At 42.1% G+C, this 18,284-nt stretch overlaps 1 protein-coding gene across 1 annotated transcript; it reads left to right on the top strand.

The window, feature by feature from the left end:
* The first annotated feature begins 280 nt into the window (after positions 1 to 280).
* Positions 281 to 18,065, top strand: fbxl2 (F-box and leucine-rich repeat protein 2). The gene is made up of 14 exons (XM_058619644.1): positions 281 to 999; positions 7,992 to 8,053; positions 11,129 to 11,183; positions 12,009 to 12,083; positions 12,364 to 12,458; positions 13,018 to 13,182; positions 13,328 to 13,454; positions 14,075 to 14,149; positions 14,273 to 14,403; positions 14,651 to 14,711; positions 14,838 to 14,882; positions 15,255 to 15,311; positions 15,415 to 15,627; positions 16,068 to 18,065. The coding sequence occupies exons 1-14, from the start codon at positions 970 to 972 to the stop codon at positions 16,173 to 16,175; spliced, it is 1,299 nt and encodes a 432-aa protein (XP_058475627.1). The 5' UTR covers positions 281 to 969; the 3' UTR covers positions 16,176 to 18,065.
* Positions 18,066 to 18,284: the final 219 nt, after the last annotated feature.

Raw genomic sequence — 18,284 nt, 5'->3', positions numbered from 1 at the left:
CACTAAAAATCTGATTACAGCATATTTAACTGCAACAGAGTATTTTAAAGGCTTATACTGTCTTGTTTCTTCTTCTTTTATATATGGTTTACTTAACACAGGAATGACAATGAACGTATTGTGTGTGTGTGTGTCTCTGCAGGTTTAAGCCTGACTGTGTCAGAGTTGGACATCTCCACTGCGGAGAAGATCTTTGCAGCTCGTTCATCAGAGACGTGAGCTTCTCCTTCTCTTTATAATCTGAGCCACGGGCTCTTGTCGGGTCACGTCTCGCGGCTTGTCGCGTGTCCCCGCGGCGACCTCGGTCACCTCGGGTCGTTAAAATGACAGACATCACGCCCGTTTGCCACAATCTCCGCAAGACCCCTCACAATCAAAACAAATCGACCACGCGTGCCTTTTCCCGCAGCCATGACGTCACATAGGCCCCTCCCCCTTTCCCCGCAAGTAAACAGAAAACCGAGGAGAGAAACGCTCGTGTCGTGTGTCTGACGCCTAAAGGTCACTTGCGGGAATGGAAGCGGACGTTGGGTTTTGGCGTTTTTCTCACGCGCACACGCTTGTGTGTGTGTGTGTTTTAATAGTTAACTTGTGAGACCAGCTGACTTGCGATGAAGGGAGAGGCGGAAGTGAAGTCATTTGACAGACCGTCCATGTTATTATTGTTATTTTGGTAGCCGTGCAATGAGACTGGCTGCGGTGCCGCTGGTCTCCGAGACAACCGCCGCTAACGACACCGCAGGCCGCCCCGCACCGCGACACCACCGCCCTCACTGACCCGGAGACAGGAGCCTCGCTGACGGCTGGAGGGAGAAGGAGGAAGGAGGGAGAGGGAGAGGGAGGAGGAGGGTGTGAGGACCCAGCTCCAGCTCCAGCTCCTACTCTCCGACCGACCAAATATAAAACGGCGACAAAACAACAGCTTCTCGTCATTCGGCTTTGGTGTGTGTTTGCGCCGCCGCTGCAGACATGAACGGTATCACCAAGGGCCGGTTCGAGGTATGACAGTAACAGTGGACCACCAGTGGTTCAACTGTTTGTTGTGTGTGTGTGTGTGTCTGTATGTGTGTGTGTGTGTGTGTGTGTTTGTGTGTCATTGTACACGGAGCCTGGAGCTGAGGTGTTTTGTTGGTCAAGTGATTATAATCCCCAAATCCTGTCATTGTCCTGCGACACCACGGCTGTGAGGACTGGGGGACAGCAGCATCAGGGGCTGTGGCTGAGGACTGTCAGTGTATGTGTGTGTCAGTGTGTGTGTGTGTGTGTGTCAGTGTGTGTGTGTGTGTGTGTGTGTGTGTGTGTGTGTGAGGGCCGAGGCGGCCACTGTCGCCTGAAGTGACACAGGCTTTCAGGAGGGGGGCTGCAGATGGAGAGGAGTCATGTTGTAAAAACAAGCAGCCATAATGCACTTGGGCTTGACATGTAACACTGAAAAAAACACCTCCTGTCATACCTGTCACTGACAGGTGTTTGGTTAAATATATACTGTGCTACACTGACTAGTAAATAGAGTGAGGTTTCCTTACCAAAAACCTTCCTATACTTAAACAAACACATCCATACATGTCAATTTCAAACTTACTTAAGACACCTGCAAGGGATGAGCCAATTCACCACTTGATATTAGTCCCATAGTGGTCAAAATCACTGGATTGTTATCAGAAAAAGAAAAAGTGTTTAGAGGCATCCCAAGATGACTGACTGTGGGACAGCAGAGCAGGGCTGTGGCTGAGAGGACTCCGTGTATGAGGCTGCTACTGTCGATTGATGTTATACATGCATTAATGAGATGGAGAGTAGTTTTGTAAATACAAGCAGCATTTAATTAGTCTCCATGCACTTAAGCTTGACAGGTAACACTGCAACATAACTGTGAATGACAGGTTGTGGTGAATGCATGTATGCTACACTGAGTAGTAAACACGCTATCATGTTTCCTCCCACAAGCTTTCCATGTTTCTGTATTCCGTGTGGTAAACAACTGCATGTCGGTTTCCAATCCTGGGCTTCACACAGCTGCATTCAAAATTTAACTGTGCAGATACGATACTCGGCCCAATACTGGTTAGAATCACTGGACTGGATATCAGAAAAAGTGGTATGGAGCAGCAGAGCAGGGCTGTGGCTGAGTTCTGTCAGTGTGTCGGGGCTGAGGCTGGCTGCCTCTGTCATCTCTCAGGAGGAAGGCTGCAGATTTTGTTGCAATACTTACAGCATTTAATGAGTCACCATGCATTTGGTCTTGATAGGTACCACTGCAAAAACCTGTGAATGACAGGTGCCACTTAGGGCCAAACAGTTCATTTTAGATTAATTATTGTCTTGATCTACATCAAATCTTATTCTACAGACTGAAGGGAACCTCTTTGTTTCTCACAGATGTGCACAAATATAACACTGAAATCATTTTTAATATGTTTTTCACATGAAAATGACCATAACGAATCATATCGCAATCACAATTTCTGTCAAAATAACCCCTCTTAGATCTATATTTTTTAATCACTCAGCCCTCGTACCACTGTAAAAAGCTGTAAACGACAAGTGCCACTGATACACTGCAGTCTTTTATGCTGAGTGCTCTAAGTTCTTATATTTCCTCCTGCAACCTTTTCATAATTCTGTACTTTTGTTCAGCAATGTGGTAAACAAAGTCAGTGTCAAACACTGGACTCGCATACATGCATTCAATCTGTAACCTACATTTACTAGGGATGAACAAACCGGGATTGGATATTTGGAGAAAATGACTAAATATAACTAAAAAGCCCTAAATCTGATATAATATGCTTCACTAAGCACAAGCTGTTAAAGTGTGAAAAAACAACCATTTTAGCTGACATGTTGTTGCCTGTTAATTTCCTGATGATAGCAGAATATTTGTGGCACAGTTTGGAGAATTATGTTTTGAAATGACTTGCTACGCCTCACCTCGGTGGAAAATCATCATCACAAAATGTGTTGTTAACAAAAGGAGTTGTGAAATGATACAATACTCGGGGTTGTCATATCTGGATCAAACATGTAAATAAAAACTTACTTGGCCGCAAAGTATCAACACAAGATTTTATAAGCAGGCAGATTAATCCCTGTGCTGTTATAAAACTGGATGTTATTGCTGAATAAGCAGGATTTTACATCCATATATACTGTACATCATATATTGTTCCATATACAGTACAGTTACAGTGAGTCCTATTTTATGCGATGATACTTCAAAGCAACTTTTAACCACAGCTGTCAAATACATGAAATGTGGGAGAGTAAAAATTCCAACATTTGCTAATGAAATAAAGTAAGTCATGTGGCCAAATAAAGAATCATGATTAAATTAGTCTATTAATAATTATTGTGATGAATGTTATATATTAAAAAAATAGTTCTTTGCTTCTGGGTGAAAGCTCAACAAGCCAATTTTGCTTTTTTGTGACAATTATAGGCCTTTTTCAGGGCAGACATTTTAACAGGTTTTTATAGCAAAAGCACAAGTGTAAACAATAACAAACAATGGCAGAAATCCCTTTAGGTGCAGTTTTCTCTGGGTTCTCCGGTTTTTTTTTTGTCTCTATGTGTCCCTTTGATGGACTGGCATCCTGTCCAGGGTGTAGCCTGCTTTGTGGGATTGGCGCGAGTGGTAGAAGATGAGTGAGTGAGTTTCAGGGTTCCTATCCTGGCCAACAGGTATTACTATTACCTGTGCTTTTCATGACAACATAAAGAAAGCTACTACAAAGAAAGTTGTAATACCCCAAAACTGTTCTTAACAGGTGCAGTAGTTCAGTAAATTCACGTCCAATCCCGCTCACCTGTGCACAGTTTATTTTAAAGTGCAGATTAGTTCATTTAAGTCTTGTGTCTTTTAATAATCACCATAGCTGACATTTGCTGTGCTAATCTTTTGTTCTCATCGTTGTGTGTACAAGCCTTAAATCAACTCCAGTCTAACTAGTTGTGACTCCTGTAAACATTGTTCATCCCTAATATCGTTCATACATTGCTGAGATTCTTTTTGACTTGATGGTACTTGACTGTCTCCATCAGGTATTTGTCTGCTTATGCATAAGTGTGGTGTGTGTGTGTGTGTGTGAGTGAAAACAGCGAGCACAGCGGGCAGTATACTTGTGTGTTGACATATCTGTGGATTTCTCAACAGAGCTGTAAGCTTCTTAAATGGAAACCACTGGGAAACAAGCTGGTATGTAAATGGGAGAAAGGAGTGCAGGGGAACAGAGCCGAACTTGGGAGTGTTGCCTGACAGCCGAGATGATGCTTAATCATGAACATCTGGCACAAACCCCGTCTTAACACACCGTACGACCACGTCAAATTTCTTTGCTCCATGTAAGCTCAAGAACTAGATTTATATCTCGACTTGTGGGCACTGTCTAGGAATAGGAGTGTGACTGCAGAGAGGAACTCCCTGCTTGGGAATGCTGCTCTACTGGCACTGAGATCGAGGGCACCAGAATGCTGAGGTGATAATTTTGATCAGGCATGCGTACCAGCAGAGATGGCTTTTTGACTCTTGCTGTCATGGCTCCATATCTGTGGCTGAGATTACACGCCAAATTCAGTTCATGCCATCTGGCAACACCTTTCATGGAGTTTGTGTTACACAACATTGTTATCGTGACTGTTTGCAAACGTGAAGATCGACTTTGTGAAGATTGTCTTTCCACTGATGCACGAATGACCGTTATAGGAAGTGGGTCATAGGTAGGATTGATGATTTATTTGTTTTTTTAAGTAAAATAATGTACAAATTTCAGTTGCTCAAGGTAACATTGTCTGACCATCAGATCTTCTTATTTCACAATAATATATAAACTACTTGATGAGTGGATTGTTAGGTTCATGGACCTAAATGTAATTGTTGTGTCCCAGGTTCACAATTATGTGAGTTTGCTGCTTTTGGACTTTTAGTTGAACACCATAGCATTTTGGAATATTGCCTTTAGCTCACTAAGCTTTGCTGGGCATTTCTCATCACCACATTTTTAAAAACCCATCCAGTACAATGAACACTCAGATTCAGCCCTACACAGAGAATGGAGGCTTGCCTGGTTAGCACCAAATGTCATTACACTGATGTGTATGACTAAAGTAATTTTATTTATTTTTAGCTTTAAACCACATCACTTGCTTGTGTTATTGGTTGGTGCTGTCTGGCATAAAACCCTGAGGTTTGAGATCACTGCCTGTGTAGATTGTAACCAGGTGTTGGTTGAGGCAAAGGTCAAAGGTACTGTAAGCGATGTGTTACAGCTGTGGTTGGTAATTAAGTCTATATTTAGTCCTAAATCCCAAGCAACCTCTGGCTTTAGTGATTATCCAGTCATTTTGGTTAATATAAACAGTTGATGATGTCATTTATATAAGTGACACTGAGTCACATAATAGTCATAGTTACTTTATGGCCCCTTTCATTCACTAAGCTGCTATGTTTGATGCATTAAAACAAGCTCTAACAATGCAGCAAGATGATGGATGACAGTTTTAAAAGGAGAGTCAAAAGAGAAGGGAAACAAGGTTAAAACAAGTTAACTTAAATATCTGGGATGGTGTTAGTTCTTTTTTAAAAGTAAATTGTGCCCATTTGACATACAAAAGGCAGAGCTTTCTGCAGTTTTGGTGCATAATTATTAACAGCAGGAAAAAGAAAATGCACTTGTCTGAGTGCTCATAAATAAAAAAGTTGACAATAAATCTCAAAATAAGGTGTGGTCAGGTCCATTGTTGGCACACTGCTAACTTGAGTCAGTGAAAACCACTCGTGCTCTTTTGACCAACAAACATCTGCGTCTGAAGTCAGTGGCACAGTATTTCACCGTTATTTTTGAGGTGCGTTGTCAAGGTGATACTATGGCAACATACAGTACATATGTTGCTTTTTACTTAAACAAATGATAGGAGGTACTGTTTGAAAGTAAAGAACCTGCTGTAAAAGGATATATTACACTTATTCGTGATGATGATTGGTGAAGGCAGGGGAAAATAGCAGGGGGCCCAGACAGCTTCCTTGGGCTACACCAATTGGTCATATTTCCCAGAGTCATGATTCTCGAGGCCCACGGTTCCCAATCTGGGATCCAAGCCACCCTCAAGGGGGCTCCATAGACCACATTGGGGCCCCAGCTGAGGTTATTAAAATTATATTTGTGCATGTTAAATTTAGAAATTCAGAAAGTCAGTTAGCGGCTATACCTGGTTGCGTTCCAGTTGTCAGCATCTGTCCAACAAAATATCATGTCTGGGAAACATAAAAGTACCAAAGTTTTATATCCTACAACTGCTGTTTATTTTTGCATGTAAACGTTTGTTATTATTCACTTTCATTATTTCGGTGTGAACAGGGACAAGGTTGTGAAGCACTGATCTACACAAACATAAATTCTCCTCCAGTACTAAAACACCGAAACCAACCTGTCTCTCAAAAAGGGGAGTGCAGTAAAGAGAAGTGAAGTAAAATGTTGTGATCAACAGTGTCAGATTTTGCACTAAATCCTAAAAGAATATGGATTCAGACTTTTTATTATTTCAACTGAGGTGGTTTTTGTCCACTTATTAGCTCTACTGTATAACCTGATTTGAATGAATACAATTATTATATAACATCTTTAGTTCTGCAGGTTGCATCACTGGAGTTATTTCCTGTATTAACAATGTCCTACATCTCATCAGAAGTTTTCAAATTCAGGTGCCTGAGTGACTGTTGAATGAATTTTCCCTATTCTCACTGAAAAAGAGGACAGGGACATTAATGTTGGACTTCAGTTTATTAAGCCACAGAAAGAGGTGATGACCGGAGTCTTGAAGCACTGATGGACAAGGTTACCTGGAGGGGATATAGTTAATCAGTAGGTTCAGACCGGTGTTTCAGGCTGCTTTGTTATGGTGTAACCTGAATGTCACTGGATGTTAAAACCAAACCAGTGAGTTAATCTTTTGCTGAACCTTGACTTGATTGACTTCTTTATCTTTAACCTCACCTCCTTTTAAATGGCCTTCATTCTTCCTCACTGTACTCCCTTCTCTCCTTTCATACTCTCCTTTCACATTTCTTTGTTGGCCTCTGTCTCTCTGCCCCTTTTCTTTGCTTCCCCCACTTCCTCCCTCTCTCTCTCTCTCTCTCTCCCATCGTTCTTTATTGCGCTCTCCTTCGAGGAGCTCGTGTCCGTCATGGAACTAGCTGGAGTCGAGGCATTCTCACAACCAGCCTTTTCTCCTCCTGTGCGTTTTACTGCACTCCCCTTTGTGATTTCGACATCGCACTGTTCATGTTTGCATTTGAAACAGCGGGGAGTCCCCCCTCATTAGATACATCTCCTGAGTCTTTGAGGATACAAGTGTATCATTGGCAACATGAGTGTGTGCAGCAGAGGCGCAGCAAATGTGGGTGTTTGCCGTAATTTAAATTCATGGCTGAATACAGCCCACCTCATCTAGAATGTTCTATCTCTGTTCCTTACACAAACAGGTCTGACTTGAATCACCTGCAAGTGTGTGTATGTGTATGTGTATGTGTATGTGTATGTGTGTGTGTGTTTCCCCATTCAGCAGATGGCCAGACATCCAGCATGTAGACTAATTGAGATAAGCATGCCAACAAGCTGACCAGGCTAACAGAATTATAAGCTTGTAAGAAGTTGGGAGGTGGAAAACAAAATGCAGCCCAGCCTGGTTTATTAGCGTCTAATTAATAACTGCAAATATTGTGTAAGGGTCTTCTTTTGTTGAAGAAATGTTCCGTTTTTGAAGTAAAATCTCATTTTCACAGATGCCGGTTTAGATCTATTAGATGTTGTCCTCAAGTGGTGGATTTCCCAATTCCCGTTTCACCTCTTTTTGCCTCAGAAAGCAGGCTCTGCCTCATAAGGACCAGGCTTTGGTCCCCATGAGGAATGAGAAAGTCAGTGTTTTTACCAGAAAGTGCACATACACACATTAACTCTCTCACGCTTATTGTTGTTGTTTATCTTGTGTCTTGGCAGGTGTTCTCAAACAGCGATGAAGCCCCCATTAACAAGAAGCTCCCCAAAGAGCTTCTTCTTAGGTAAGATTAATACACACACACACACACACATGCACACACTGTATACAGACACACATACGATGCAACACAACATACCCTTGGACAAGGGTCAGGGTTACTCATTAGCTGAAATAGCCTTGAACAGTGTGTAGGAGTGTGTATGTGCTGTATTTTTGTTTGTTTGTCATTGATTATGTGTGTGTGTGTGTGTGTGTGTGTGTGTGTGTTGGTCACCAGTCTGAAATGGGGTTGTGTTGACTGTGTGACCTACAGACCAATATAAACAGCAGCTGAGCATAAATTTGACATCACATGTGCACTCACCCGTGTTCACCCTCGACACTGATTTGTTTGTGTGTGTGTGTGTGTGTGTGTGTGTGTGCACACTCAACACTCCTATGCAAACTGTACGTCTGTGTCGGAGTGCTATAAATAGACAGTCTTAGCTGCTGGGGATTTCCGCAGTGCTGTGCTCCTCCGCTCCTCCAGCTGTGTCTCCACAGAGACGACCCGTTCGCGCATTAACACCAGCGTACTTTCACTGGTGGCCAGGAAAAAAACCAAACCCATGCACTCACATGCACTTTGCTTTCTCCACCACATGACCTACTGTCACATGTGTCGCGTCGAGACACTTACACAACAGCTGTGAAGAGGACTCATTGTGATGGAGGTAAATCTTGTTTATCAACCATGGAAAGTGGGTTGACTAGAGCCACTTTTATTTTTAATAATTATGCTGTGCCTTGTCAGCACTGTAGTGAGGAACATTTTGTCTTCGTAGCATTTATAACATTTAGGTAAACAACATTTTTTTTTTAATACATGACCTCAATCCCCACTATATTTCACAATATTTTTTAAAGATGATTAGTGTTCTGTCAGGCTTCCAGCTAATTATTCAGATAACTGTTGCAGTTCGTTGACATGTGAGAGGTTTACAGGAGAAATACACTCTTTGGTTAAAGTCATCAGAACTCCTACATGTATCCTGTAACGAGGAGATGCAAGAAGATATTAATTTACGTCAGTGGTTCACCATCCAAAAAGGTTAATAATCACTGGAACATATATTCAATGCATGTGGTATGTGTTGGAAGGTTGTGTCTTAGCAATAATGAGCCTCACACTTTCATGAATTAGTGTTGATTAGCTTCACTGTTTATGTTGAATGTATCATTGTGGGGGAGGGGGGTCACTCACTTGTATTGTGTGTAAACAGTTGTTCTCTTGGCCTGTGCAGCAGCATGAATATAAGCTGTGTTTCAGTGATATATAGACGGACCTTGTTTGACTGACGAGCCTCAAAGTGAGTGCAGAGTAGTTCAGGGTCCTCTTACCTGAAAGCACTGACTCAGCACCCTCACTACCACCAGCCAAAATCGTGTCTGACTGGAGTTACCATAGCAACCAGTCCCAGACTCGTGGTGGAGGCTTGACTCTCTCTTATCTAACCATGCTTGAAGGGCCAGGTGTACATTTTGTCAACAAATGGAACGATGATCGATTAAAATCCCATTACGCACGACACCAGAAAAGAGGTCTGACAGTGCCATTGGAGGAGAGTTACATATTTTTTTAAACGGCCTGTGTTCAGAGGCAGCATTAAGGGTTCCTTGTGAATGTGGTAAAGTTATAAAACAGACAGCCCTCACAATGTTGTTGAATATATCACCTCATTTGTATTCTTTTATTCTCGTTAAACCCCCAGGTCAGTGATACAGTTATAGTCTGTCTGTATGAAGCAACATCATCCAAAAACTCAACTATAATACTTTTATTTATGAGAAATAATTAAAGTAGAAATATTTTAAAAGTCCAGTGTGGGCTAAATTAGTTTTCATTTGGCAGATTATTGAAGGTAACATAATTAAACTTGTTTATTTTACAGGAGAACAATCACCTGATTGTATGAATTATTGTTTTTCATAACTCCAGAATGAGCCTTTTATATTTATATCAGGAGCCAGGCCTGCCATTTTGAACCACCATGCTTTCACAATACCCCACACTGGAGAAACTAAACATCTGTTGAGTTTTTATGCGAACTGAAATGGTTCTCCAACACACTTGAAAGGGAAGGTTGAGGTGAGGGATATTCAGCCGCATTATGCAGCATTGCTAAATTTTACACACTGTACCTTTAACAGGACTCAAACCTGGACACACCAGATCAGGTGGATTTGTTGATCGATTGCTTCTCTGTGACTATGTTTAGCAGAATTCTTCACAGGAAGGTAAAAGGCCTGTCTCACACATAATGGAAAGTCAAACTGGGTTTGATTAAAGCAGACAGTCAATCGATAATCAGCGCCACAGCCATTAACCAGTTTATAAAACCTAGATCAATGGACACCTGTCTGATTGGTCAGCCTCACTGGTGGCCTAAAATAATATCAAGGGCTTTGTGTGTGTGTGTGTGTTTGTCCTTGTGTTGTTTTGTTAATTGTATGCATGTACTCCCTGACACAAGACTCTTGTATAGATTACACAGGCATGTCCCAACATGCCCCAGTCAAATGCACATTAGAACACAGTCTTTGTCTGCATCTATACGAAGGAAACAATGGGCAGCTCCTGTTTCCTGGGGCTAAACGGACACACATTGAAACCCCAGCTGAACTTTTAAGCCCTGGCACCATGACAATTCTCTGTATCCCTCAAGTATTTTTGAATTAAAATATCATTTTAAGACAGCAACAGAGCATTAGAAAGGAGATTTACATGTTAGATATCATGTGTTTGTTTGTCCTGTGTGCTATACATATATGTTTACCTATCTGTCCTAGGCTGTCTGTGCCCTTGCTTGTCTGAGTTCCAGAAATTACTCATTGGCACATTAATGGATTGAGCTGACCCAGTAGCCTGCTGCATGTAGCCCTTTGTGGACACCCGGCACACAGCTCAAACACTGTGTGTGTGTGTGTGTGTGGCTCTCCTGCTCTCAACCAAACACAGGGGATTATTATGTTTTTCTATACATCTAAACATCATAACTCATAATGAAAAACACTGAGTTATACCTGAAAAGGATCTATTTCCTGTCACCGATCATTGGTATGTGACAAACCTTTCTTTTTTCTTTTCTTTTTCTAGAATATTCTCCTATTTAGATGTGGTCACGCTCTGTAGATGTGCCCAGGTATCCAAGGTAAGACAAACTATCCCTTACCCTCAAACAACCTCAAGCCCTATGGTACAATTAACTTGAAATTGATTTATGAGCGTTGGAATTCTTGAAATGGCTACAGAATAGTGCCATCTGCTGGTCATGTGAAAGCCTACCACTGCTTTGCCTTTGTGCACTGCAGCTTAAAGCCATTAATGAATGAGGTTTCTGTGAATAATATCAAGTGCTTGGCATGTGGACTGGGAACACAGAGCTGTGGTGGCTGCTTCTTTCATAAAAGCTCTAGTTAATATAATATTGTGCCCATGTGACTGTTTAGTCAGTGTTATGTTTTAGGGTAGTTTATATCTGCTCTGCTAAGTTCCATACAGGTTGTCTTTGTTCCTATACTTTCAGCCACTGTTATGGTTATTAAAATGGTGACATGTGTGCATTTAAATGCACCTTTCTATTCTCAAAGGCCAGTCAAACACTATAAACTACAGGCCACATCCACCCTATTTACACTATGTAAGTTAGTGTCTCAAGGACATGTGGAATAAAGGACCTGGGAATCAAACCACCAATCCTCTGTTTAATTGACGACCAGCTCATCCTCTTGATCCACAGCCACTCACATTGTTTTTCTGGTTATTTTCTGGTTTATTTAAAGCTTGTGACATAAACTTTACGTATATAAAACTGGGGGAAGCAGCACATCCTCGCAGTTCAGAAGTTTTAGAAGGAATAAGTGTAAAACCACTGACTGCACAGGTTTTTATCACAATGAAAAAAACCCGCCTTGCACCCTTCTCTGTCTGACCCACTTGTCTTTGTCTGTCCACAACCTGTCTGTTACTCTCTCAGGCGTGGAATGTTCTGGCTCTCGATGGCAGCAACTGGCAGAAGATTGATTTGTTTAACTTCCAGACAGACATAGAGGTGAGAGAGGGGTGTGTGTTTATGAGATAGAAAAAAAAGAGGAGAGCAAAGGGGGGGGGGGGGCAGAGAATGGAAGGTATTTGTGCGAGGGCCTGGCTGCATATCTGTGCTGGTGTGTGTGTGAACATTTGTGCTCATTGAGTAGCATTATCCAGCCCAAGGCTTAGTGCTGGGTCAGTAGGCTTTGGTGCCGAATGTGACGTCACAGCTGATCCCCTGTCCTGTGGCCTAACTCATATTATTACTCTCTCTTTCTCTTTTTCCTCCGTGTGTCTCTCAGGGCCGGGTGGTGGAGAACATTTCAAAGCGCTGTGGAGGCTTCCTGAGGCAGCTGAGCCTCAGAGGCTGCCTGAGTGTGGGAGATGCCTCCATGAAGTGAGAGTCTCACTGTCTCCCTGACATACACACACACTGACCACTAATTACTGCGTGGTTTTGTTCTGGCTTTTTAATAAAAGCCATTTATGTGAGGTTTTGTGAGATGACTCTCTGTGTTTGTCCCTGCGTGACTATGTTGAAAGTTTAAGCCGACTGTGCCTGTTCAGTCCTGCGGGACTGTTAGCTAGAGACTCTTTGAGTCCATTTAATCCCAGTCATTATGTACATGCCCAACAACAACAACAAACAAAACAACAAACAAAAACAAAAGAAAGCCGTGATGATGTAATTTTTTGCTCTTGATCTGCAGCTTTACATGGCTTCCCTTGAAGATCCCGAGCACCTCTATAAGCAAATCATTTAAATAAACAACATAAATGAAGCAGATCTTCAGAGGGTTTTGTAAAAATGACATTGAAAAAGAAACATGTGGCTGTAGTACAGCAACCCTCGAGGGCCTGTAAATGACTCTGTTAATTACTTCCTGAGCTTATTTATTCAATGAAGCCTCTCCTGAGTAATTCCTCCTCCTGCCTCCTCACTGTTTGTTTCCCAGGACCTTCGCTCAGAACTGCAGGAACATCGAAGTGTTGAACTTGAACGGCTGCACCAAGATCACAGACAGCACCTGCCTCAGCCTCAGCAAGTTTTGCTCCAAACTCAAACACCTGGATCTCACCTCCTGTGTGTCCGTCAGCAACCACTCTCTCAAGGCTCTCAGGTACTGTATCACCGACACACACACTGGCTCACTGCAGGAAAAACCCAAGACATTACATTATCAGCAATAAAACGGAAAGGTCTCCACAAAGCCTCATGCACACGTTCACCCTCCTAACTCACAAACAAATTGGGTGTGTGTTCAGTGACAACTGCAGAATGCTGGAGATGTTGAACCTGTCGTGGTGTGACCAGATCACACGTGATGGCATCGAGGCTCTAGCGAGAGGCTGCTCCGGTTTACGAGCACTGTTCCTCCGAGGCTGCACACAGGTACTGTACTTCACAAAATTACACACACCTGTAGGACCTGGCAAAAAATATGTGTGTCGTCCTTTTAAGGATACTTTTTTGTGCTAATATTGGTGATCAAACACTTGATTAAACACAAAGAAAGCATTAAACAATAATGTTTTTTTTTTGTCTTCTGGTCCTCTGTGTGTTGTTGACAATGACTGTGAATGACTTGAAGAATAAAGAACATATAGCAGTACACAGCACACACCTGCCCCACTGAACATTTATTGCAGGCCTCACTGAAGAGAAAGGTGCCCCTTTTCTCAATTGCTGTTCGCAACACACTATATTTACAACCTTGTGCTATTTGTTCGTTTTACATTTTCAGGCCATTTCTCGGTTGTTTCCTGACCAAAGACTCAGTGGTCATATGTGACTGTCACTGTTTATTTGTCTGACTGGAGGGGTGAACAGGGTGAACGTTATCAAATGTTTCTCTGTTTACTCATTTATTTATATGCATTTTAAGAGTCATTTATTCACAAACCACAGATTATTGATTATCATTTGTAGCAGCTACTCATACAGACTGTCCTGTCCTGTCCTGTCCTGTCCTTGTCCTGACTGACAATATTGTGTGTTTTATTTTGACCCAGCTGGACGATGGAGCATTGAAACACCTTCAGAAACACTGCCCAGAACTCACCACCATCAACATGCAGTCATGCACAGTAAGAAGAACATGTGATCGAATGTTGGGAGGGGAACAGACTGAAAATAATTAATGTAGGACATTATGCCTCTTTTTTTTGGTTTTCTTAATTTGTTTTTGTGTCTCCTTCTGTTGCCTGCAGCAAATAACAGATGAAGGCCTGGTCAGTCTTTGTCGAGGATGCCACAAGCTGCAGATTCTCTGCATGTCTGGTTGTAGTAACATCACGGATGCCTCCCTCACTGCACTGGGACTCAACTGTCCCCAACTTAAGTATGAAACGCACACAAACATGCTACATGTCTCAATACCTACAGAATAAAAAAACCTCTCGGGCTGTTTGACTAAAAATGGACTAGAATAACTGTAAATGAGCAAAACATCCTTTCTTCTTAAATCAGGTCTGCAAATGCAAACCTGCTGTGTCCTGTAGTGATCCTGCCTGTTGTTGATTCATACCAGCATTTCTCCACAAGCCTTATGTGTGTGTGTGTGTGTGTGTGTGTGTGTGTGCTTTCAGAATTCTTGAAGCTGCACGATGCTCCCATGTCACAGATGCTGGGTTCACTGTGCTGGCCAGGGTAAGTATAGTTTGCATCCTTTTTTGCTCTCTTTCTTGTCCTCATATCCTTAATCCAAACTTCAATTTTACCTCCATCTAAATGTTTGTCCACACAAAAGATTAAACAGTCCGTTTATCTTCACAGAATTGTCATGAGCTTGAAAAAATGGACTTAGAAGAATGTATTTTGGTAAGAGATTTCCCTTATTCATGTGCATGGTATTTTATTTGTGTTGAATCTGGAATAATGCTTGGCTTTTGTCTGTTTGTCTAAGCAGTAGATAGTATGAAGAAACACAGATGTGATTGTGTACATGACAGGGTATGTTTTCTGCCAAGAGGGAGAGAGAGCAGTCCTGTGTCTTTAGTGTTTAAATCACTTCTGACAGAAAGCAGAATGGGAGGTGGATAAGGAGTTACACAGGAGAAAGTTCTTCCTGTTTTTTATGGTAATCAGAACTAGACAATAAGTTTGACACATTTTGCCAAAGAGAGTATGAACTGAGCCTCTTTGCTGTCTGGAGACATGTGAGTCCTTTAATCAAGCTTGTTCTCTCATCAGGTGACAGATAACACCCTGGTTCAGCTGTCCATCCACTGCCCTCGTCTCCAAGCCCTGGTAAATTCACACCTGCAGTTCTGACTTTGTGCCAGGCTCTTCCTCATCCCTTTATCCTGCTTTGTGGAGCTTTAATCCCTCTATCTGTGTGTTTCCATCCCAGTCTCTGTCCCACTGCGAGCTGATCACAGATGACGGCATCAGAGCTCTGAGCAGCAGTACCTGTGGCCAAGAGCGCCTCACTGTGGTGGAGCTGGACAACTGCCCTCTCATCACTGATGTTACCCTGGAGCACCTGAAGAGCTGCCATCGCCTGGAGCGCATTGAGCTCTATGACTGTCAGCAAGTCACCAGGGCTGGCATCAAACGCATCCGGGTCAGTGGAAATAATTCTGTAAAAACAATCAAGGCTGTATTTCCTCCTCTACTCTTTTTGGGGAGTATTGACTTCTTCTTTTTTTTAAATCGGCTTCCACTGGTTATTATTTTATGAATCGGCTGACTACTATTAAGTAAGTTTACGTAATTGGTCTTATAAACTTGTTAATGTTGTTAAATCAGCTAACTTTATTTTTTCATCCTAAAGGTATCTAAAGTTTTTTGATTAACTGTTTCATGTATTTAATATTAGGTGTTTTTGTGTCAAATATGCAGACATAATGCAGATTGGAGAAACAGGCCATTGTTATTCAATAATTATTTAAGCAAGAAAGTTAAGGGAGTAAAGCACATTTCAGAAAATGTCACACTGTTATATATATATATTTGTTTTGCCTCTTTGTATTTCTTATATTAACACAACTCTTTCCTACACAGGCCCATCTTCCAGAGATCAAGGTCCACGCCTACTTTGCCCCAGTGACACCCCCGCCCTCTGTACATGGAGGTGGCCAGCGTCTGTGCCGTTGTTGCATCATCCTCTGACAGTGGAGGGCCAGGGGGGGCCACCTCTGTCTGCAGGTCCTGCTGCTCTGATATGTGCTGACTAATGGGGTTTGAGGAGGAGAAGACTGATATCGTCAAAGGGGAGAGGAGGGGCTGGACCCACTCACTGCTCCTGATCACTGATCAATACATGCACTGATCAACACTGGTCCCTGATCAGTTGAACCCACCCCTCCTCTCACCTCTTGCTCACCGGTCAGCTTTGCAGCAGCCCCAGGATTTGGCATGAAGAGGATAGAGGAAAGGAACATGGATGGATGGACACACTCTCTCTCATTCTCTTTCTCTCTCTGTGAGGACAAAAAACTGGTCTCTTCATTCAGCTTCTCACACCCCCCCCTGACCCCCCGTGGACGTTGAGGATGGCACCTGGGCAGCTGGAGGTGTTTGTTTGGGTTGGCTCATGTTCAGACTTGAAAAAAAAATGATGATGTTGTCATCATCTTGGACAACATTTCGCTCTCCGTGGAGCATCATCTCAACCAATCACATGACAGCTCTGTGTGACCATTCTGTGATTCATTCTGCTTTGACCAATAAACGCGCAGCATGGAAGGAGACGGAGATGCTTCAGCACAGCCAGCTTAGCTCTCTGGTGTGGAGGAGTCGGGGAGAAACTCGGAGCACATATTGTGACATGTGACGTGTTTGTGCATCTGAGAAACTTCCTTTGAGATTTATGATTCAGTTTGTACAGAGAATGTTTTGCCATGGGGGAAAAAATAATGATGGCAAAGTCATTTAAAATATGGGAAGGCCAGCAACACAATATTTTTTCTTTTTGCAGACAAGTGCTTATTGTAATTGTCTATGTATGTCTATCCAGAGACAGAAGGGGAGAAGAAACATGACCTATACCTATATTTCCCACTCACAAAAAAGCATTCTGTTGACTCTGCGTGCTGCCGAGATAAGTGGCCTCTCTTGTGTACTGCGTGGTTTCGTTGGCTCATAGACCCTGATCCAATGCTGTCAGTAGCTCGGTGCACTAGCTCCTCCTTGACTACTTGAGCTTTTGTTTACACACTGGATTAGGTGAGCACCAGAGACCAACTTGTTTACATCAGTAGGTTTCCAGTTTCCCTACTATACAGATTAAGTCTAGTAACATGGATACAACTGTAGAACTCCATCACTCAAATGTATTGCCATGTGTGTGGATTTCAGTCAGGGCTAACATTGGTGCAATTTCCAAATGAAATATTTTCGTTGAGATGTTGGTGTAAACACAAGACACCTCAACCTTTTGACAATCACATGAATTTATGTATTTCAAAATTAATTTAGTTTAGTTTTGAGTAATTGGCCTTTTACAGAAGATTTAGAATATAATTAAATATTCACTAGACTTGCTTGATGCCCAAAACAGCACATGAGGAATTGTTAAAAAAAAGTAGCACTTGACACAGATCTGGTAATTATTCGAACAGCAACAAATTTACACTCATCTATGGATCTACATAGCATGATTATGATATGAGCAGAAAGCCAGAGAATCAGCAGTTTATTTCACTCCATACAGACACTCCCTCTGATCAGTGGGATCTCAACATTATCTGGGGAATCTACATGAGGCATGAAACACCACCAATGACTGCAGAGAAAATACAGCAAAAGTGAAGAAGCTGGCAATATTGCACCAGAGGAGGATGCTGGCAAAGACTGGAGAGATTATCAGAACTATTGATAAGACTGAAACAAAGGAGAACAGCCACAAAGGACGTATATTAGCTGACTTGACTGGCTGTGATACTAATGCCCTCTCTTTGACTGTTGTTTTAACAGGTTTATGTTTTAAAAAAATAAGGAAGTAAATAAATAAATAAAAACAGATAAATGAATAAATAAAAGTGACTAATAGTAAATGTACTTTGTTTCCCGTGTCAAATTTTGTCTCCATGATTGGTAGTCAACTGCGGCAAAATTTTAACGAGTTTCGCCACTAGATGTCACCAAAGAGCCGTGTAGACGCCTGACACACCCACAAACCCAGTGCGGCTTGTTTGATTGATTACTCCTCCAGAAAATATAGAACACTCAGCTACAAGCAATTACAAAAATACCACTTCAGATATGTTTAACTCTTCG

Source organism: Solea solea, chromosome 20, assembly GCF_958295425.1.
Source record: "Solea solea chromosome 20, fSolSol10.1, whole genome shotgun sequence".
Taxonomy (NCBI): domain Eukaryota; kingdom Metazoa; phylum Chordata; class Actinopteri; order Pleuronectiformes; family Soleidae; genus Solea; species Solea solea.
Note: the sequence above shows the minus strand (reverse complement) of the source record. Positions and strands in the feature narration are given on the sequence as shown.